Raw genomic sequence first — 23,915 nt, 5'->3', positions numbered from 1 at the left:
TAAAGAAGCCCGATTGCCATATCACTGATGATTACTTACAACATTTCTTTTTTACAAAAAAGTCAGCATACATCAATCAGCACTTCTTGCTACATGCAAAAGAATGTAAAAGGTTTTAAGAACGCTGACTGTTGTTAGTAGCTGTCCTGATTTGAGCAGCAAACGTTTAACCCATTGGAAGGTGTGAACTTATCAAGAACCCCAGACCAGCTTGAAGATGTTCCTGCTAGCACTTGCACTAATCATTTTGCTTTGGTTCTTCAACATCTCCTCCTGAGCACGTATGTCCCCCTCCTTCAGCATTACCATCAGCATATTATTATTGACAAGACAATGAAACTATCGATAACTATAAACAATGTTGGTACCTTCCAAAGAAAATTATACCTACAGAAGCTGGAAAGGTGATATGCAGCATACATAGTAAAAGCATTGAGCTTACAGACAAGGCATTGACACAACATCTTAGCAATCTTAAGAGGTTTAAAATCCACAAAGAGATCAAAAGTAGCGATAGAAGAGGGTACCCACAAGCAGAGAGTATGCTCGAGCCAGCGATAAAACAGTTGGATAGAGGTCTACAACAGCCAGGGCAACCTCTTCTGTTACTTGCGGAACCTGAAATTTGGTATCACTAGATATAAACAGCATTTTATGATGGAAAAGGATATAAACAGTGTTAAATAGCACTCAAGAAGAATAAGTAGATAATACAAGAAAAGAAGAAAAGATCAACTCCGATCGCAGAAAAACTAAATATTTGGGGGGAAAAGGACAGCCAATCTCCCCTCTTGCTATAGAGGGAGAGGATGTGGTAAGGACCAGGTAACAATGAGTAGTACTTATGCTGCATATTATGAGGTAGGTTGTTTGGTGCATTAGTTACAGCATAATCACCTGCATGAGTTGGAGGGCAAATACATCACTCACGGTCATTTTCTCAAGATCTTGACACCTCTTAACAAACTCATTGTAAGAGGGGCAGACTTTAGAGTTCTTGGTATTCTCCCTGGAAAAGTGTGTGCTGTAATACTGAGTTATTGATTTCGTAAGATAACCATATTTCTTGACAGTGTCGACGAAGCCAACGGTCCTCTGCACGTCAAACCCTTCCAAAATCTCTGTGGTGAAACAACTGAAAATATGGATTTAATTGACATTAAGAAAAAAGATAACAAGTACAACCTATAAGACGACTATACTCATGAGGTATTTACAATACACCAAATGAAGATCTTAAAGAGAGGTAGACTATATATTCATGATATATGGTTCCATAAGTTGTCAAAATGGTGGACAAGAAAATTGATACCATCTTATGTTCCATAGTGATTCAAATTCCCCTCCAAAACAGGTAAACAAATTGCATCTTTCATAAAGAACACAACCTAAATCTAAAAGGATGCAATACCTTTTGTAGTCATTGCATCTCTGACCAGAATAAACTATTTATGACAATACAAACAAATCTTATAGCATGGATGATATTGACTCAGGTCCATGAAGGTTTAAGAACAACGAACCTTAGCAACTGTAAGGAAAATTTCTTTTGTGGCCTAAGATACTTAGTTTGATGCATGATGATGTTTATTGGACCATGTGTTATGCATACTGGTCTCAATAACTATGCTCACAAGACTAAACTAAAAAAAGATTAACCTCCCTAGTATTCTGATAGCTACTTTTTGATGTTTTCAGAATTTCTAGGTCACCATAGATGGCATTTTGTGAAGCATGTCTAAAGAAAAAAAGGTTAAAATATTCTTTTTTTATGTAAAAAAAGGTTAAAATATTCAATATGTTGAAGACTAAAAGGATCTGCTTGAGCTAGGTTTAAGAGCACCAAACAATCTGACATCATCTATGTTATATCAGTAAGTACCATCTGAGTCTGTTTAAAGTGTATCACAAATTTTTGAAATATATTACTTTTTTTTCTAGTTCATCATTTGAAACTGTACAAAGTGAATTCTTGATGCTTCAATCTGATAATGCAGAAAATTATCACACTAAAAGATAAAGGCAGCAATAAATTGACAATAGAAATTAGAAATATTGCTCGCCAAAATATAAATAATAAACAGCTTCAAATGCTGAAAGCATCATAAAAGTTCTAAAATATTGTCAAAGGGCCGCGCAAAATTAAACTACAAAAAGAAGTCAGCTAGCAGAGATAATAAGACAAAACATTAATTAAAAGGAGACCCACAGATGACATTGATATTGCTAGTTTATTCCTTGATTATGCATTTCCTACTAAAAATGTACCAGCTTACAACCTGGTTAACAAAAGCATTTGCAACTCGGTGATGTGAGCTCAAATCAAATAAGTCATGAAAAGGAAAAAGAGCATTTGCTTTGTTGGAAAGTTGTCTGCAAGTAATAAGAACTAAGACATATAACAACAGAACAAATATAAAATAGTACACACGCTGTTTTGATGCTTTCGGCAGCTTCCTGAGAATTTGGATCACCTTCGACCAGATATATCAGCTTTTGTAGTCCACATCTCTATGAAATTACAAACATAAAAATGCATTAAAAAACTCCATAACGGTATAATCCAGTGATGGCAACCCCACAAAAGCGTAGAAATGAAATTAAAGGCGTATCTGTTCCTCGGCACATAACACTTAAGTGATTTATCTCATGCAGATTATCCTCCTCACTTAAATGAACATTTTGGTGGCCAGAAAATGATGCAGTCATAGACAGAAGTATTCATACTGATATAAAGGCAACATATCCATGCCATCCTGAAAGATATCTAAGACAGAAATAATATTGCATCTTCATCACTTTACTTCCTAAATAGATAGAAAATCTTGGAAAAGTGGCAACTTTTATTGCTTGCATATTTCCGGCACCATCATAGGCAGAAACATGAAATGGATAAGGCAAAAAATTAGTAATTGTTCCAAAGACAAACAGCAAAATATGCAAAGCACTGGTGAATAAATTAGTTTACAAACATTCCATGGTATAGTGAGCAATGTAAATTTGATAAGTTATGTGGGCAAGGTTACTTTGCAGCATCTTGTACCCCAAACTAGACTACTAGACCGGCCAGCAAGTCATAGCCAGAGTCTGATCTGATTTAACTTTATCAAACTTGGCCCTAAACTTGCAAATGAGTACATGATCACATGCATGACCCGAACAAGTTTTTGATCAGATGTTTCAATTCATACTCACAAAGTTAATACATAATAAGGCTAGAAACCAATATTAGTTGTTAAAGAGAGGATCATATATTATAAAAAAATTGATTGTTGATCAAGAAATAAGTAAATATTTCTATTACTAATTGACTAAATATAAACGTAAGTAACAAGCTTTGGCCCATCTATCCAGGTTTGACATATCAAATGTGAGTCTCATTCAGCCCTCAAATCTTATCAAAAAGCAAAACTCTCAAAGTGAACAGTCTTCAAGTATATGTACTACATCAAATCTGTCTTTAACACCTACTAAAATTAGAGATTGCATGCATGCACCTACATATATTGTCAATCTTATCTTCTTCACAATGGTGTGCCACCAAAGCTATTAGGAATATGCATAATTTTTCAACTTTCCTTAAAATTAAAGAAAGAAAATGTTTACTAGGTAACTACTTAATATACCACCTTCACCCGAACATGTCACTATGTAATAGGGTTGACTTTAAGGTATTTGGCAGTTCTACAAAATCCCAAAGGCAAATTCCCACTTCATCCACCATATAACCTAATCCAAATTAGGGGAAATCTATAAATAACTTTCAACAATATAAGAAATTGACATAGAAAATTACATCACGAGTAAAATCCATATAAACCCAGAACGATAGACATAAAATCAATTTGAGCAAAAAAATAAAAAATATCAAATGCCAACTTGTGTCACTAGAGGATACCTCATACAGATGATAACCAGTACCTGTAGCCTCAGTTTCTGATCTCTATACCGGTTGTCCTTGATTGAACTGCATAAATCATCAACTTTTTTCCTTTCGACGATAAAGTCAAGAACATACTCATTATTAGACTGTCTATGTCGAACAATCCAAATTCCATCTCCAATAGGCAAGCGTCTAACCTGGGTAAAATGCCACGCATCAATGCTCTACAAGTTAATTGCTGGAAGTGTATAAAGTATGAAAAGCAGATTACGATTTCAAAATCCATGCATAGATCAAATATCCAATAGGCAAGCGACAAACTCAAATAAATAATTTAACATGTAAATCATTGCTAAAGTTATAAGCAAAGAGAAAAGATTGCATTGGCATAAAAAATGAAACAAAATTTAGCAGTCAAAAGGCAGATAAATTGGTGAGTTAAGCCTTGCAGGCTAATACTTATTTTCATTCTAAATCCAGACACGATTTGGATTATAACTAAGAATCTAGAACTGGCGGGAGGTCTAGTGCTTGTAAAATTGCACCCAACCAGATCATACCCAACAAAATACAAGTAGAAATAGTTATAGGCACATTAAATCACCCAACGCTAATCCAATCAGACTTCACAAAATGTTGGTTTTTGAGTCTAATTATTCAACCAGATCAACTTAGGTATAGTTCCTGATCTATTCTCATAGTCAATTCAGGTCTTCTAGGGCTGAAATTGGGCCCAAGCCGGGCAAATTCAGATCAAGCTACGGGCTAGGCTCGAAAGATTATGGACTGTGTTTATGCTTAAATATAGAGCCTATATGTTTTTCAGGCCAGGCTTGTGCATATCATTAGCCCGGCCCGAGCCTAAGCCCAGACAAGGCCTGAAACGGAGCCCGAACTCAGGCCCGGACCCAGCCCGAACTCGGGTACTTATTTATGGACTACTTAGAAAATAGGAATATTATTTCCAATTGTGCTATCAATTTGCTTTTCTGGTAAACATGTTTCTAATCATCAGATGGTTGCTAACGTGAAGCTACCATATTTCAACAAAAAAGCGTGAAGCAACAGAATGAAAGATTGAAAGATTAGGCTTCAATCGGGTTCAGGCCCATCCCAATTTTTAGCCCAAATCGATATTCGGGCTGACCTAATCGGGTTCTATTGGGGCCTGGGTCTGGGCTCAGGTTGGGCTTAGACCAGGATTTTCCAAAAGTTTTCAAGCCTAATCTAGCCCAAAGCCCAAAAAATATTCAGGCCAGGCTTGGGTAGGGAAGCGGCCTAAACCATTTTCAGCTCTAAGTTCTTCATCCACCTCCACGTCCTGAAGCCAAAACCTGAACAAACAAGACCTACTTGATCCCTAAGGCGAAAGGCTTCGCTTAGTTTATTAACCTGACTTTCTGTGTCTTAGTCATTTGTCACAATTTACATTGTTATATCAGTTGTCGGCATTAGAAGTAGATATCCGGATGATTCAAAAAAGAAATATATTTAAACATGCAATCAAATATCTGGCACAAGAAAACATTTGTAAGAGCAAGACCAGTATCAAATTTCAGATTTTAGTGAATGAAGTCACAGAATAGATCACCCATGGAACTCGTAAAATACTGACCTCTACTAAGATATTGAATTGAGAGTGTATATTATCAACAACTTTTCTTGAGCGGGACCTACAACATAAAGAGAAAGGGTGAACCTTGGCTTAATTGGCAATTGCACACTAATTAAAAGTTCCATGGAAACCTCAAGCTATTAGTTCATATATGTCCTGTTTCATCTTGAGCTATAAATGCAACCATTTCATATGTTTACATCAACATGGTTCTAACAAGAGGGGGCAAGAACAAGTTAAACTAAGAAGCAAATATCAAAGTCCAATGCAAAAATTGAAGATGGAGAACAGAGTGAACTCTAACTTGAGATAACTCCAATACTGGGATAATTTTTAGCTGCAGGAATTTAGCTGGATTTCAGCCTCAAGAAAGCAAATCTACCAAACAACAAGGAGCACCGAAGCTAAAAATAACCAACTGAACAAAGTGAATTGTACATGAAGAGGTTATCATCACATAATTTTCGAAAGTTACAAGGACATGAACATGATCTTGGTCAAAAACAACCTATGGAGTCTATTTTGAGTACTGGTTTCAATGTTAGCACAATCGCAGCTACAGCCACAAGCAGAATTGTTAAGACTTACTCCAACATAATAAGTGTTAACAAAACTTAAGGGCGCTTGGGTCAGTTTTATAATAGTGATATATGAAGATTTCAATGAGTTAGTTCTTCAACAGTTCAACTGGTAGATGATGCAACCCTTTCGCCACATAAACTTATTTCTTATTCATTAACCCATTAAAAGATGCTACTGCATTCTAACCAATTTCAAAAAACAAATCAGAATAGAATTCTTTACTATTTTTATTTCTAAGATTATAAAACTCCTCTCCATGAAGATATTAATAAACTTCTTTCAAGCTAGGTTCCAGGGATTCTACAACTACAAAAACAAATGATGCTCAGCCATTGTAAAGATCTTAAGTTGTAAATTTCGATGTCTCTTCTCATTCTCTTTGTGAGTCTTGCATTTCAATTAGCTGCTTTTTTCCTCTTATCTTGCCACACCAAGTCCCAACTATGTTAGTAGATCTTCTCGCTGTAAAGATATGACCACATGTAGAAGAGTTAATAGAGACAAAGTTCCACTTATAAATGACAAGATACAAGGGTGAACATACATTCATTCCAGTGCTTTTCCTACTACTTTTAAAAGCGATAACCACATCAAGCACAACAACATAAATAAATTCAAGATGAATAAATCTGATCGAGATACAGCATTAGAGATTTACTAGGGTAGGAAAGGATGGGCTGGGTTGGGTTTGAGTAGGGTCATGTTTGGACAACATATAAACCCACGATGCATACCTAACTTGACATGATATCAGATCAAGACCCCTCAAACCATGCCCACCAGCAGCCAACAGCAATGACCCAACTTGACCCTTTTGACTCATAACTAATCTATTTAGCAAGGCTCAATCCCTAATGGACCCAATCTATAATGTTCAGCCCATCCTTAGAATTTTTAATGACTCTTTTTAAGATGATTTGAATAATTAGCACTAAAAAAAAAACCAACTCAAAATATCATTATCCAAGGACATTACTCAATCAGAGTTAAACCTTCCCGACCAAATAGGACTCTACCCTCATAACTCAAGTCACATCAAAGCTTTGACCCATATCTGACCTGTTTAATATTCAGCTTAAAAAATTTAACTTACATGCGACCCAAACCAAAAAAGCCCTTGATGCAAACCCAACATAAATAGGGTAAGTTGGGACGGGTTATCGGGTCAAGATGATTTTGCTACCTTTACAATTTTCCATGCTCCAATACCAAGTGTGATAATTATTTGAACATGTCATACCATGATGCGATATCGTGAGATTTGTACTTGGACAAAAAATTTTGACAAAAAATAGACTATGATTATTGATGCACATGTGTATTTCTATGTGCGGACTGTGTAGGCTTATCTTTAGTCTCACATCAGCTATGCACCTAGTAAATCTTGAATACTTACACAGGGCCAAAAAACCCAAATAACACCTTTCGGCTAGCTTTTTTAGATGAGATCCTAGGTTGTTATTGATAGTATCAAAATCGACCCAGCCAATAGTCCATGTGGACTAGAGGACACTACAGCACAAGCCCAATTGGGTTGACCATGGGCCAATCATGATGTTTGTAATCAGATTTGTGGTATTTGTGATTGGATTTGAATGGATTTGGATCCCTAGCCTAGCAAGGATGTCAAAGCTTAAACAGAGAGAGTGTATGAGGATCCATATGGGCATGTATTTAGTCTCAAATCGGCTATGCATTGGGTAGATCTTGGGTACTTATATAAGGCCAAAGAACCCAAAAGATAAATCGCAGCAAGCCTTTTTGGATGAGGTCCTAAGTTATTACAAATCCCACAAAATATGCAAGGCATATTAAATTTTCCATATGCCTTAGAAAATTTTAAAATATTAAATGTTCCATAGCCACAATGATCCAACAGTCATTTAGACTTGATCAAATGTCAATACATATTTTTTCAAAATAGAACAATTCCTAGGCCCTAACTCTCCTTCTCTCAGCCACATAATCTTGTTCATGCTATTCTTCAGCATGTGAAAAAAAATAAAAAAATAAATAGTAAGCTAGCAACACTGTAAGTACCTCTACACCTCTAGTTGGATCAAGCAAATAACATGCAATGCAACATAAATATAGATAGCATTTCCAAGGATATAAATGCAACTTTTGGAAAAAAGTTTCACATGCAACATATAAATAATCGAAATAAATTTACCTTCCAAAAGTAGCAGTACAGAAATAAAATAAAACTTTTATGTAGCTAGTGAAGAAAATTCTTTTTGAAAAATCCACCATTTTGCCTTTTCTTAGTCTTGGCAACTAAGACCACAATTCACCCAGTGACAAGGCCCAAATAAGACTAGCTCCTAAAATATAATATGCCCAAGATCGGTATTGTCAAAGATCAACCCTAACTGGCTAGTCCCGAAAGAGACTAGCTCCTGAAAATATGATATGCTAGTGATCAACATATGCTAGTGATCGGCATATGCCAGCAATCTGCCCTGACTAGCTAGACCCGCCAGGTACTAGTTCTAAATCACATGAGCATACTAGCAATCAGCTTCGACTGCCTAGGCCTAAATCATATTCAAACAAAAGAGCAACCAAAGATTATAATATATCAATTTCACGCCAGTTGCTTTAGCAACATAATGTGGTATTCCAAGCATTCAGGATTTTTCAATTTTTTTGCCATAAAAAGTCTCAAAACATGCTATGTCAATAAATCAATAATTCTTAAATCATATTTCCATCATGAAAATCTGACCAGTGTACACAAAGTGGTCTTCTACGCTTGATCCATTTTGTGAAATTTATTCTTCAAGCATGGTGATTTAAAACTTTTTTTAACTTTATGGAAGCTATGCATTAAATACAAGTAAAAAATATATACATACCCATCCAGGTATTAGATGCAAAAAAATTATAAATTAAAATATGAATGCACCTACAAAGCTCTCGAGTGTAGACATCCTTATAGATCGAGTACACGAAGCAGAGACATTCTTCTGAGAAGGCTATGCATGACCTACACAGAACATACCAATAATTAGGTTTCCTAAAAGCTTCTAAAGTTCACCAAAGTTTTACTTTAATTCTAGCATATGATGGATCCCTTTAGGCTGTGGGACCCACCCAAAGCTCCACAATCTAGGATCCACCCGAATCAGTACTGCCAACACATCATTGTTGCATTGTCCCAGCTAGTGCTTGCACATGCTAAAAGGAGCTAACTTGTGATCTAAGGTGGATTTTAGGTTCCCTAGGTGCCCCTGTCCTTTGGGCATTACCAGCAGGGTTGTTGGAATTCTCCCGTTGGTGCATGCCACTGGCCGATGAGGATGGGGTATGGACCTGCTTATTTGAAGACTCCCAGCCAATGGAACCATTAGCAATAAGGTAGATCTCCTAGCACGCTCATGTCCACTTCCTCATGCCATATCAATCTACATTCAGTAACATTAGCACCCATAGGGTAACCAAATCAAATTATTTAATTACTAAAATAACATAGTTTACACACCTATATTTTTTCATATAATAAATAATACGTCCGTCCATTAGACACGCCTACACTCATTCTAAGTACTAAAAACTCCAAGTATTAAAGACTGTTTAATTTATTAATAACATCAAATCTGATATTTTCTTGTGGATATAGGTTGAGATGGCCCGACCTAAGACCTGAAAATTGGCTGATTTTGCTGAGGGATCCCGAGCAGCCAACACCCATTTCACTACGAGCACCTCCCGAGTAGTAAGCACCACGCGTACCCCTTCTACCTCTCGAATAGTTGATAGCTCATCAATAAAAGGGGAAGGTAGATAAGGGGTTAGTTCTGCTCGCCAGCAAGGTGACACCCTCAACATTGCCGGCAACAGTCAAAGAGCTAGTGAAGTTATATGGAACCAAGGTTATGTAGCCAATTATATTCAAGCACTGACAGGTTTTTTGCAGCAGATACAGCATTTAAGGCAACCAAAGACCAAGCTTGGCCAACCATCGAGAACAAAGAAAGGAATAGCCAAGTTTAAAAAGATGGCGACACCCATCTTCAAGGGATCTTCTAAACCTACTAAGGCCCTAAATTGGCTGAAGAAGATAGAGAAGACTTTCGCAACCATGATTTGCAAGGACTAAGAGAGGGTTTACTTCACCACCCACAAGCCTACGACTGGTGGGAGGCCATCAACAGCAACATGAGAACAACTCAGAGCTTATTTCATTGGAGCATATTTCGTCTAAAATTCTGAGATATGTACCACTTTAAGAGCCTTGGATACCGAAAGGCGAAGGAGTTTATCAAGCTGACCCAGGGCAACATTACGATGACCTGGCATGAAGCCAAATTCAAAGATCTATCCCGCTTTGCCCCAGATCTGGTGACCACTAAAGCAACAAAGGCTAGGAGATTTGAGAGAGGATTGAGGCCAGAAGTCGGGACTAGTTTATGGCCAATAGATCTAACTACTTGCAGGGAAGTTGTGAACAAGGCAAAGTTGTTGGAGCAGCAAGCGAAAAATGTTGAGAAAGCAAGGGATCGCATCCTAAAGAAGAGGCCCAAACCTAGTGGATAGCAGGAAGGTCAACCTTCAGGTGACCAACCTTAGAGACAGGACCCTTTAGAAGGAATGGCGGGACTCAACAAGAGAAAGGACCTTGGTGCGGCAGGTGCAAGGGTTTTCATGTTGAGAAGGGCTGCCACTAGTTCTCTAGGGTATGTTTCGAGTGTGGCCAACGGGATCACAGAGTTGTCGATTGTCCTGAACATTGAGATGGATGATATGGCTAGCATCGCCATCTATCAATACTTGAGGGTCCTACTTCCCCTCCAATGCCTCAGTCTTGTCCGGCTGCTGAGATAACAACTAAACAGGTGATAGGTCATAGCCTATCTCCATTGTTCGTGGCCGCACTATGTTGCCTCTGTTTTGCGGAGGACACTGCCACCTTTGTTACCTCGTCAGCCCAACCTACAGCCCACGTAAGCCTGGCTCAGTCAGTAAGCCAAGGCTCTCCATCTCTCTCCCTCTCTCTATCTCTCACTCAACCTATCTTTCTCCCACTCTCTCTTTTAGTCCCTCTCTCGATCTCATACTCTCTATCACTCTCTCCTCCACTCTCAGTCTCCTTATTAGTCTTTGTATCTCTCTCTATCTAATCTCTTTCTCCCCTCCTCTCTCTCTCTTTCTCTCTAACCCAATCTCTCTCTCTCTCTCAGATCAGGAGGAGACTAGGATATCCTAATTTAGAGGAGCATCTGGCTTAGGGGACATCCCCAACACCCAAGGTAATGACGAACCCCCTCCTTTCTCGCATCGAGTCTCTCCTTGAATCAGAGGATAAATGATACCCCTAGGGGCTACAATGGGTTCGGGGGTTTGTATCCAAATCTTGGCTCTACAATTCGCAGATTTGGTGTCACAAACCCTGATATGGGAGGATCCTAGATTGTGGAGATTTGGATGGATTCCACAACCTAAGAGGATGCCATCCTATGCTAGAATTAAAGGGAAACTATGTTATACTTTAGAAGCTTTCAGAAAACTTAATTATTGGTATGTTCTATGTAGGTCATGCATAGTCTTGTCGGAAGTATTTCTAAGCTTCATGAATTCAATCTGTAAGGATCTCTACACTCTAAAGCTTTATAGGTGCATTCACATTTTTCACTTATAAAACTCTTTTTGCATCTCATACCTAGATTGGTACATATATATACATACCTGTATTTAATACATAGTTTTCCATAAAGTTTAAAAAAAATTTAAATCACCATGCATGAAAAATAAATTTTAAAACATGCATCAAGCATAGAAGACCACTTTGTGTACATTGGTTAGATTTTTATGATGAAAATGTGATTTAAAAATTATTGATTTATTGACATAGCATGTTGTGAAACTTTTTTACGGCAAAAAGTTGAAAATCCATGAATGCTTGGAATGCCACGTGTATGTTGCTAAAAAAAGGTGTGAAATTGATATATTATAACTTTTGATCATTCTCTGGTCTGACTATGATTTGGGCCTACCCAATCGAGGCTGATCACTAGCATGTTCATGTGATTTAGAACTAGTTCCTTTCGAGCATAGTTAGTCAAGGCTGACCGCTAGCATATGTTAATCATTGGCATATTGTATTTTTACGAGTAAACTTCTTTTGGAACTAGCTAGTCGATGTTGATCACTGGCATGTTGATATGATTTAGAGCTAGTTCCTTTCAGGCCTAGCTAGTCAGGGCTGATTGCCAGCATGCCAATCTTAGGCCAATTATATTTCAAGAGCAGACTCATATGGGCCATGTCATGGGGCAAATGGTAGATTTTTCAAAAAAAATTTCCTTCACTAGCGGAATAAAAGTTTTATTTTATTTTTGCACTAGTATTTTTGGAAGGTAAATTTATTCTGATTATTTATATGTTGTTTATGAAACTCTTGCCTAAATGTTGCATTTATTTCTTTGGAAATGCTATCCATATTTATGTTGTATTGCATGTTATACACTTGATCGAACTAGAGATGTACAGATATTGGGTAACTGGTTCACTATTTATTTCTTTTATTCTTTTCAGATACTGAAGAATAGCACGGACGGGATTATGTGGCTCACAGCAAGAGAGTTAAGATCTAGGAATTTTCCTTTTTGAAAAAAATGTTATGTATTGACATTTGATCAAGTATAGAGACAATGTCTATTGGATTTATGTTGGTTATGAAACTTTTAATATTTTAAACTTTTTTAAGTGCTTTAATTTTACCACTACCTAATATTATGCAAGATCTATCCAGAACATTTAATATCTCATGTAGGCCTTGGATATCCTATAGGTCAGACCCTATAAGGTGTGCGACAGTCTGTCACATGCCCACTCGTGCTAGTAGAATGAGGTGTGACAATCTATCTGCCAAACATCACAAAATATTGCATGGACAAAAACGTAAAGCAATATTCTATCATGAAATAAATAGGATGAAAAATAAACTAATTGTTATATCAACAAAATATACTTTTTTTAATTTGGTATACCGACCCAAAATTTTCACGATCATCCAGTATCAAGATAACATCATAGGTGTCCTCAAATCTCTCCCCAAATTCACAGGGTGGCATTGCAAGAGCTTCAATATCTCCTTCCATATCATCATCATCAGATGTTTCGTTCACTGGTATATCCTGAGCAGTCAATAATAAGTTGTCTTCATTAATTTTCAATATCAAGCTCTTTAGAAATTTTAATAACTAGCACTCTTTATAAAATGGTAGCTCTTTGGCTACTTTAATCCAAGATGACAGAAAAAGCAACCAGTTTTTGTGTTATGTGCAAAGACAATATACCGATGAAGTGCAAGGCCGCAGATGGAACGAGTCCGGAGCTGACTCTGCAGAAAATGGAAGTGCGCAAATGGGCATGCCACTGGAACTAGATTTTGTCCTATTCTCTGCATCACATACTACCGAAAATGAATTTTAAAAAAAAATCATAAAAAGCTACATCTCATTAAAGGAAATAGCACCTCTTACAGAAATACTCGGGATTGTTTCTGAAAAATTGTCAGGAGAATGTGCATACCTTTAGACGTGCAGGCAGTCAGTGTTGGAAAACAAGCCTTCTCAGCAAGTTCGGAAGACTCAGAATCCGAAGAATCAATTTGAACACTTTGGAAGTTCTGTAAAATGTAGGTCAAAGTGATGAAAACACATTTACCAGGTCCCATTGTTTTACAGAACAAAATTAACCAAGGCTTGTAATGCCTGCTAAATGTAACTTTCATAAAGGCCCATAGCACCTTACAAGCAATAACACAAAATTATACTCAATACCATGCAAAACCACCAAGAAAACAAATCTAAACTTTTTTTGGTAAATAACAAATCTAAGTTTTCAAATCTTAACCACTGCAGCAATCTAATGGAAAAGGATAAAACTAGACCGGCCCAACATGCTTATTTGCAGAACTTTTAAAATGGACGGAGATGCAACCATCTAAAACCTCATTCATCACTAGAGAATACAAAGGGATGCCACTCCCTTCAGAAACATGTCAGTCTGCATGTTTTTTAACTGATGAAGTAGTTGAACTCAAGAAGAAGAATTAGTGCAAATGTCACAAAGTTGCAATTTCAACGGTGCTGTTATTGATGGGAGAAAAATCAGGTTTTGAAGATCGGTCAAAGAGAAAAGGACACCAGTAATACATTACAATAGAAACTCAATGTTTAAAATCTTCAAAAGCTGATCTGTAACAAAGGTTAATGCTTGAACCACCAGTTCTAATCCACCAAAAAAAAGCACCACCAAACACACTCACTCATTAGCATAACCATCAATACATGACCCAACTAACTGGTTTCAGTGCTATTCAACTAGATATTCAACCCATTTATGCAATCTGACTCTCTACTCATAAATGTTTTAAAGAAACAACTTTATATCAAAAAAGAAAAAAATAAAAGAAAATCACTGAACAAATATTAGTACAGCTGCTCTTATTTAAAGCTTTAAAGGTTAAGAAAGAAGCAGAAAGCCAGTTCTCTGTTGTCCGCAAGAAGTAAGGGCATGTGCCATGTTTACAATTCCATTCAAGTTAAAAGTTTGCGCGTGTAATGTCACCTATGTTTTCACTTGTTTAAAAAAAGTCATTACCCAGGTATGTTCCCAACAACTCAGGGTCCTGGAAGGGACAAACTAAGAACAAACATAACCTTGGACATTTTTTTACACAGAGTGACTGCCCCAGGACTCAAACCATGGCATTGCACTAGTCAGCCCAAGCTTTTACCATTGCACCAAGCAATGGCCTCTGTTTTCCAGATGCTTCAAACAGAAAAAGGATTTTATATCAAGAAACATGGTCATAACAGTGTGGTCATGCACACTGTTATGGATTAAGAAAAGATGTACCAGCCCCAAGAAAGAATTCCCAACCTTCAAGTGTGCACTTCGAGGAATTCAGTGTTAAGTATCCATATTTTTCAAGACAGAAAAAAGTTTCATATCCTTCCTTCTGCATGGCAGACAGTAGAAACTAGCAGTAGATATAGAAATATATTCAGATCATCATGGAAGAATTTTATGTTTCTTACTACATAAGATGAAGTTTTTGTAACAAGTTTTCTTAAATGTCAAAAATTAAAAATATCAGATAATTATCAGAGCACATACTACAATCATTTCAAATTCTTGTTGGAATTTTTGGAATTGCATAATTCGTAATTATGTTACAAGAAGATTCCTATACCAGTACCCACATAAAACCAAGAAGCTATCTTCATCCATCTCTCAACTCATAACAATACCCCAAGGCCCAAGCAATACAATTTTGGCAACAAGTCATAGATCTATTATGATAAGCCTGTTTTTGCTCAATTAGTTGATCCAGAAAAGCTAAGCAAGGAAATTGTTTGTTGGAAAACACAAAGCAGAAATACAAAATGTGACAATTTCAGAATCGATCTCCAGGTGACATGCTATAGTATCAATTAGACATTCCATGTATGGTTGAATGATCCACCTAGAAGGATATGTTGAAGGATGCCCATGTGCTTGCTTACTGGCATCCTCCCACTATGTCCATGTATCGGATCCCAAGTTCCACTTAAAATGTGATATAGCACCACTAAAACTTCATATCATGTTTCCAATGGCATCCGAATTTCCACCTGCTTCTCTCTTTCTTTACCTTCTCACAACAAATGATATAAGGCTTCAAACTAGGATCGGCAGAACCATCCTGAACCGGACGGTTCCGGCCATTCCGAGTCGTACCAGCGGCTCATCGATATGGTTCCGACAACGGAAACGAAAACTGTTACCGGAGGTGGAGAAAGAGAAGGAAAGAGAAGAAAAGAGAGAGCGAGCGGGATAGGGAGGGAGAGGGAGAGGGAGGGAAGCCGGTGGAGGGTGGCAAATGCCGGCGGAGGCCAGCGTCTGGGCAGGAGGCGAGGTCGCAGCCAATTCTCCTGTGTCGAATGAAACAGGGGTCCGACCGTTAAAAAAAATCGCAATTTTTAGCAAGTCGACATCACTTAAAAATCGTGATTTTTTTTGTAATCAGTGAACGAAACAGAAAAACCGGCCGCAACCTCGCCTCCCGCCCAAGTGTCGGCCTCCTCTCTCCCCCTTCTCTCTCTCTCTCTTCCTCTCTCCCACCGTCTGTGTCGCCCTCTCCTCTGTCAGTACAGGCACGGCACGGCACGACACGGGCCCGTACCGACTCGTACCGTAGGAGAACCAGTACGATGTCCTGTACCAGTTCCGCCGACCCTGCTTCAAACTATAGGTCCCGCCATATACAGCATATCATAAAGAAAGTATAACCAGACAACAAAATGCACTACCTTAATAAATATCGAATAATGCTCCCAGTGGTTAAGTTCAAACTCTGCATTCCATCGACAACAAATGGAGGAATTTGCTCTCCTAGGTTCAGGTTTTTGAATCCTCTACAACTTCAATATAGGAAATTCATGCAATTGAGGTAAGTGGCAGAACTCAATAGCTGTGCAACTCTGGTCCTCATCCAAATTGCAAAGGTTGGTTGGTTTGGAAAGAGAATTTCGGCCACAATTTGGTTGCCTATCAAAATCTGCCATTAATCCAAACTGTAGAAAATTCCTCCAACTTGTGTTGCAGGGGACCATTGCCCAGCTTCAAATATATCAGGACAAGGCTACAACTAACAACGCTTAGGACTGATGAAATCACAGAAGCAAGATAGTGTATGTCGCATGTGCTCATAAAAGAGCCGTGGAAGGAAAAGCTAATCTTCAGCATCAACAAAACATAGCATACAATAAAGCTCCCTCCAGCCATAAACCAAATTCCTTTAGAAAAAGGAAACAAAGAGCATTTACTGTCTTAAAAGCATGAAATTGTAATCATCATAACAAAGATTAAAATATTGTCTGCCAGTGTTGTGCCTGCTTGGTTCTAGCACCATATGTACCATGGGGCATCATGCAGTGTCCGTTCATGGCATAAGCAGGCACACACTAGCATGCTGCTCTGCTTGTGTGTGCCAAGCACTGACACACAGCTGGCACCATGCCAGTGCCGCATGCAGCAAGGCGTTGGCATGGTACACACTGTGCCATGCTGATCAACACTTTAATTCATGTGCAGTAGAAATGATTTCTCACACTCTTTGAGATATGAACTGTTCAGCAGACAACAGTCAAAATCTGCCGTAAAATCCAGTTAATCAGGCAAAACTTAATACTTGCAAAGTCCCATACCATGAAGTATTGATAGAACTAACTCGGTAGAAAACAATTTAGTTAAAGTCCAGTAATATGTTTCATCAAACTGAGTGAGAAGAGACAACACAAAAATTACATATTGCATAGAGTATTCAGGGTCAAGCGAAGTTTTTTGATTGATCATACTAAATGTTGTGCCAAAATATCTTGAGAAAATAATCATATATGATCCCTTATATAGAATTCTGAGAAGAACAAAAAATTGGCACAATACAACTAGGAAGATAATAACTATATAGAAAATGATGCACTGAGTTATTCAGAAGAGCCAATTCTGTTTTAATTACACATCAAAACAGTAAACTAGGATGCAAACCTATTGTTTATAGAAGAGCAGTGTCTGACAAATATATGGAAAGTAATGTAAGCATTTACATAAGGCGAGTCTTACCCTGTCTGCAACCTTACTTGGAATATTGTTTAATTCCAATTGACAGCCCAAATCTGCTGAATGTGACATTAATTCATGAGCAGAAGCAGCTCCACCGAACTCTTGCTGTGACAAACTCTCTCCAATAAGGGAAATGTGGGATCCAGAAGTCAGAGTCAAGGGTTCAGAAGGATCAGTTAATCCAGATCGCAAGAGGCACTCGCGTGCAGTTTCTTGCCCTTCTTGAGTTACCATGTACCTACACAAAAGTAGGTAATGCATTCTTAAACATAAGAATACCCGAATCAGATAAGTTGTTATTAGAAGACAAGCAACCAATAGGATTAGTAAAACTCTGTTCAATTAGAACATAAATAAGTAGCCACCAAAGATTATAGATAAGTAATGAAATTTTCTATTACAGAATTTTTTTCAAGGTTACCAGAAGTCAGAAACGATAATTGATACATAATGCTATTAGAAATATATCAATAGTGATTTGTTCAACAAGCACTTGTTTTGCAGCATGAAACATCATGTTTTCCACATATAATAGACTATGCAGCAATGTCTACTTTCAAGTATGTATATTTCTAGGCAGTCTAAATTTGTCATAAAATGGAGGGAGTTACCGCCACTGCTACTGCTACTGTGGCAAACCAAGATATAGTATTCAGAACAGCATCTGTTATCATGATCATGAATGTTTTTTCCTGCACAACTAAGGAACTTTGAATCCATGAAATATGAATTCTACGGTAACTATATGCTTTACTTATGTTGCCTATGGCCATTCAGAACTACACATGATTTTACACAGAGAATACAAATATGAATGCATCCCTGCAGTGGCAACATGCGCAACTGAGTCTCAGTCCTGCAATTTTATACAGTAGCGATGATCCTAATCAAAATATTTATTAACTGCAGCACTAAATAATGGTATTAAAGCACAGGTCATGACCTGTGATCAACACAAAAGCTTCAAATTCCTTGCATCCAAGATCTCTATTACACAAAATTTTGCACAAAAGAATACAAATATGAATGCATCCCTGCAGTGGCAACATGCGCAACTGAGTCTCAGTCCTGCAATTTTAGACAGTAGCAATGATCCTAATCAAAATATTTATTAACTGCAGCACTGAATAATGATATTAAAGCACGGGTCATGACCTGTGATCAACACAAAAGCTTCAAATTCCTTACATACAAGATCTGTACATCCACCAACAAAAGAAAATGCACTAGAAAAGACAGTATTCTCTAGGATTGTTGTTATATTCATCAAGAGATTCCCTGTTTCCTTGTAATCCCTAAAACAACGATAGCATCTAGTGATTTGAAATTGGCTGTGCCAGATAGATAAGAGTGCACCCAAGCACTATCTTGCAGCCCACCACAAGTTGCTGGGACCACTTGAGACATTTTTATTAATGGCCTGGATGTGCACTGTTACAAGTAAATCCTATACTTCAAGTTAAGGCACAATATATTTCAACATATTTATCAGTACTAAATAATGAATGTGACTGCAGCCATTGATAAGATAAAGAATGCTAACATAGTCATAACACAAGATGCTGGTAACATTTCAAGTAAAAAATGCCAAGAAACTTCTAAAATAATATTTTAGTATCTCCTATGTGTTGGTTTCTTGGAACTATTTAATATAACATGCTAAGCTCTACTATAACCCCATGTCACTCCAAAGTTATGAAAAAAACAAAAACAACATCACTGAATGTTTTTTGGCTCAAGGCAAGGCCAAAAAATGCTTTTGAAACAGATATTTTGCAACTAGGACAAGATAGGAATACCCAATAATGTTTTATTGGCACTAAATGAGACTTCAGCAATGGTAGCATCCCAACTGAAAAATACTTAAACATGGCTGTGCAGACCAAGCCATGACCTGAAGCTAATATTTTATAACTTGAGAAATAGAGGACCACTCAAAATTTTTGTGAAAACCCTGTATGGAATGAACATGTAGCAACATGTCCCCAATGGAACATAAGTGAATTCTTATTGTAATTAGTCTACTAGACAATCTGCCCTAATTATCATCCACATTAATCCATTTACTTTGCATATTCAGATAAGGTGCCACTTGCACAATTGTTGGTCAATGTGATTCCATACAAGTATATTCCAACCTTGCAAAGAAAAATATCGAGCAAATTGAAAATCAAATGAATATAGATTTCAAGCATGGTTCCAAGTCCATAGAAAATGAAGTAAAAACTCATCCAAGCTTGTTCGTCCCTTTAGCACTCTAAATAAAATGAAGAATGAACTAAGAGAGACAGTGTAGAGAAGGCACTATGGCAGTTGATAAGCAAACATTCATATGCCAAGTGGGGGAATAAGAGGATTGTTAAAGAGCTTGAATGAGGGCAGACCCTCTCCTTCCTCACCCACTTAACTGAACAAATGGTGAAACGTAAATTTGAACAAGAATAATTCAACTAGTTCAATAAACCGCAGCTATAGGAGAAAAACATAATGATAACTGGCTCAAATAAATCATAAAATTCAGCTAGAATATGTATGAAATTACATAAAACAGAAATTTTCAATTATTCATCCTCAATTTGTCAGAATATTGACCATATTCCATGGTAATACCATGATAATCAATTATTACCATGTAAAAATGAAGATAGCTTTGAGTTTTCAATAATGAGCATATTGGCCCTTAGCTCATGGAGAAGTGACTAGCAAAGGATGGATGATGCAAATTTGAAATCAGAAACAGACATTACTGAATCAGCTTTTTTATCAACTATTGGTTTACTTTTTTTTCAGAATAATATTACTATCGTTAATGGTTGTCCAGATTTACCAAGGTTTAAATTTATTTACTTAATTTATACTCTAAACCTAGTAGCTGAGTACTCACAACTAACAGTATCACATCTAACAGTTAAGCCAAAGGAGGGAGGCAAGGCATTCAAACTCTCAAATGAGGCATACCATAACCCTCGAGCAAAGAATAGAAATGGGCATCATCTTGATCCTTTTTTTATTGCCAACAGTAACTGCCTGATATTTTAGATTTGTAGAGATTCATAAAAGCAGGAAGCCATGTGCTTTGGTTCAATACCACCATGTTTTAATACTTGTATAGAGCTTGAAGAGGCTACAAGTGATATATAAAACTATACCTTCATTTAACATTGAGTCACTTAACAAGTTTGTGTCCAAATAATAAAACCTTTATTGTAGAGGGTGCCAACTGTTCAGTTGGTAAAAATCACTGGGGATTGGGTACCGGTGACCTAGTTCAAGTCCTGCCCTCGAAACAATTTCAGCCAAGCTTCCTCGCATCCTAATTCTAGAAAAATAAAAACTAGAGAATAAAAATCATCTATCCCTTTCAATAGTTTTTAAAATCAAAGCACAATGAGTATCCCTCCCATGTAAGGCATAAACTAAGGTGCAAGTAGATTAGCAGTCTCTACATAATGTACCATGAACCCCATGGATTTTCTTTAGTCCTCGTCAGTAATAAATAAGAACAGAGAACAGAATATTACTTTGCTGGGCAGCTAGATTTCACAACCAATCCTTTTGATATCAAGGTCTTCATGCAACTCCATCCAGTATACCAGTCCCTTGGTGAACACCCAAATTGCCCAGGTTTCCCTTTTCCCTTATCTGGCCTGTTGAAACAAAATTAGTAAGCAAACTATCCATGCTGCACTTCAAAAGCAGCCAAAAGAATTATAAGCAGTCAATGGTAGGAAGAGCCACTCACGCGATTGCGGTTCGAGACAACCCACTTGCTTCAGCAGCATCAATGAGTTCCTGCTTTTTCATATAACTACTCCCACTCGCCATTGCCCTGGAAAATAAAAGTATAGCTTCAAGAAATTAAAAGCGTAAAACATTATAGAAAAAAAACAAGCTTCACATACCTGTAAAGAGTAATCAATAAGGCATACGCTATAGAATTCTTCTGAGGTACATAACGTTTGTGCCCTTTGTCTTTCTTTCCTATCAAAAGATCCTTCTTTTATGCGAAAGAAGAGAACTTGATAGAAAACTAAGTGAAAAAAAAAAAACAACTTTCCATACAAACACCAGAAAAATTCATAAATAACTGGAAGAGAAACGAGGAAAAAAAATAGCTACCCTTTTGTGCAACATTTTTAGTCCCGGATGCATCAGAGTCATCCGTGGGGAAAAACCCTTGCATGAGCCTCAGAATCCACTTCCCCACACCCCTATCCACGAACCAAAAAACAACGAATCTTTCACAACGAAAGAAATAACTAGAACAGCGTTTGTATTCAAAAAGTTCGCAATCTTACTTGATCTGAGATAGGTCCTTTAGGGATTTGATCGGGGTTTTGGCGCCGCAGATGTTGCGATACGCGTTGGAGAGCGTCAAGTCGAGGTTTTCCGATATCCCATTCCCCTCGGCCATCTCCTGCCGCTTTCCCCATAGGTACAGCGCGATCTCCTCGTTCTCGCTGCAGCGGACGGGCCGCTTGTTCTCCATCGGAGCGAGCCGTGGAGGGGAAGAAAAAAGGGAAGAGGGAGGAATTGGAGGAGGGACGGATGCTAGGATTTGAGGCGTTCGATTCGAAGGGGAATTCGTGGGGAGGAAGAATCTTTGTTTTCGATTTGGGGGGGCGGGATGGAGAGGGCTTCTAAAGCTCGATTCGGTTAGCCCGCCATTTCTTCGTTCCTTGGCTTCCGATGCTTCGGAAATTTGAACTCAAAAGGGAGCGGCGGAGGAGGACCCAATTCGGATCCTCCACGGTGGCTATCAGCCTAAAGCCGGTCCGTGTGCAACATTTTAGTCGGGCACGGTGGACCGGGCACGTGATCCTGATCAACTCTTATCACAAAATAATAATAATAGCATCAATGCATAATGGCAGTAGAAGGTGGTAGCAGCGGCGGCGGCGGCGGCGGCGAAGCCACATCTAACCTACACGTGTGTGCTGATCATATATGATAATAATGATAAAAGTAGTCGAATTTGTGAAGCAACTGGTTCTTGCATGCACCAACAATCATTTGCTTGGATGGCAAAGAACTAGGGTTTCGATTCCAAAATGGAGTCGATCCTCAACATGCGAGGTGGGTATCATATAGAAAGATAGAAAACTAGCCTCTCATGATCTTAATAAAGAAAGAAAAAAAACTAACATCCATGCTTACCTTTCTCACAGTAATATGTGACATGATTAGTATGGTCAATACATCGCATGTGACTCGTTTTTGCTTTATGTGAGCCTATACAAACAACCACATCTGCGTGAGTGAATATAGAGCATATTGGAATTCTTTTTTTAACCTATTCTCAAGTTTTGAGCTTGAACCAAAACTATGTTTAGTTAATCTTCAACACAATTTATCTCGAGTTAATCTTCAACACAGTTCATCTCTTGCAGCATCTCAAATGCCACTTGTTACTGTGTTGAGTCCATCCACTCATCCCCACCCCCGAGTTTTCTCAAGATCAACTTTGACGACTGTGTAATAGATGGTGGTAGCAAGGTAGAGCAGGATTTGTGATTAGAGGCTCGAACTTCAGACTCGTCCCAGCTAGCGGTAAACTGATCTTCGACACCTAAGTTTCAGGAGTGGAGCTAAGGGCTACTTGGGATGGTATTAGCTCTGCTCGACACACTATGAGAGCTAACTTCATCTTGGTTGAGGGTAGGGGTGGCAATCGAGTTGGGTCGAGTCAGATATGGATTGGATGTGGATTAGGTCAAAAATTCGTCAACCCAAACCCAACCTATTTTTTAAAAAGGTCAAAATTTCAAAACTGAATCTAACTTATTTATTAAATATGTAACCCAACCTGATCCACATAACTCATTTGTTAAATAGATTAAGTTAGGTTAAACGGGTTAGATAGTTTTTAACGGATTAAATAGATTTAAACAAGTTAAATAAGTTAAGCGGGTCGTTAAACGGGTCAGAAATGGGTTAAGTAGTTTTAGATAGGTTAAATAGATTTTAAATAGATTAAATAGGTAGGATAATAATCCGACATAATTATTAAACAGGTCAAAATAGATTAGATGGGTCAAAGTTTTAAACCTGAACTCAATCTATTTAATAAACAGGTTTAGATGGGTTGACCCATTTATGATCCAAATCCGTTTATGTTCCAATTCAAACCTTCTTAAAGTGGGTCGTTCTCGTGTCGGGTTGACGGGTCAAATCATAAATTGGCACCTCTAGTTTAGGGCCACTCTGTTATGGTAATTA

At 37.8% G+C, this 23,915-nt stretch overlaps 1 protein-coding gene across 4 annotated transcripts; it reads right to left on the bottom strand.

Annotated features, from left to right (window-relative positions):
* MUS81 (Restriction endonuclease, type II-like superfamily protein) lies at nucleotides 1-22,394 on the bottom strand. Of its 4 annotated transcripts, none has more exons than XM_039116948.3 (15): nucleotides 21,995-22,394; nucleotides 21,816-21,907; nucleotides 21,599-21,677; nucleotides 21,439-21,525; nucleotides 21,218-21,343; nucleotides 17,697-17,934; nucleotides 13,617-13,713; nucleotides 13,382-13,485; nucleotides 13,077-13,219; nucleotides 5,499-5,556; nucleotides 3,922-4,080; nucleotides 2,432-2,511; nucleotides 898-1,135; nucleotides 532-618; nucleotides 1-294 (listed from the first exon to the last, which is right to left on the bottom strand). In XM_039116948.3, the coding sequence occupies exons 1-15, from the start codon at nucleotides 22,183-22,185 to the stop codon at nucleotides 193-195; spliced, it is 1,881 nt and encodes a 626-aa protein (XP_038972876.2). In that variant the 5' UTR covers nucleotides 22,186-22,394; the 3' UTR covers nucleotides 1-192. The 4 variants fall into 4 exon arrangements, with proteins under 4 accessions (XP_038972876.2, XP_017697874.3, XP_088558974.1 ...); XM_017842385.5 differs by having other exon boundaries at nucleotides 13,382-13,497; nucleotides 21,995-22,313; XM_088702848.2 differs by having other exon boundaries at nucleotides 13,382-13,497; nucleotides 21,599-21,672; nucleotides 21,995-22,135.
* Between the last annotated feature and the right edge of the window lie 1,521 nt (nucleotides 22,395-23,915).

The sequence above is a fragment of the Phoenix dactylifera genome, chromosome 8, assembly GCF_051530095.1.
Source record: "Phoenix dactylifera cultivar Ajwa chromosome 8, Ajwa_hap1_PhDact_Kaust_v1.1, whole genome shotgun sequence".
NCBI classification, from domain to species: Eukaryota; Viridiplantae; Streptophyta; class Magnoliopsida; order Arecales; family Arecaceae; genus Phoenix; species Phoenix dactylifera.
This window is presented reverse-complemented; position numbering and strand designations above follow the sequence as displayed.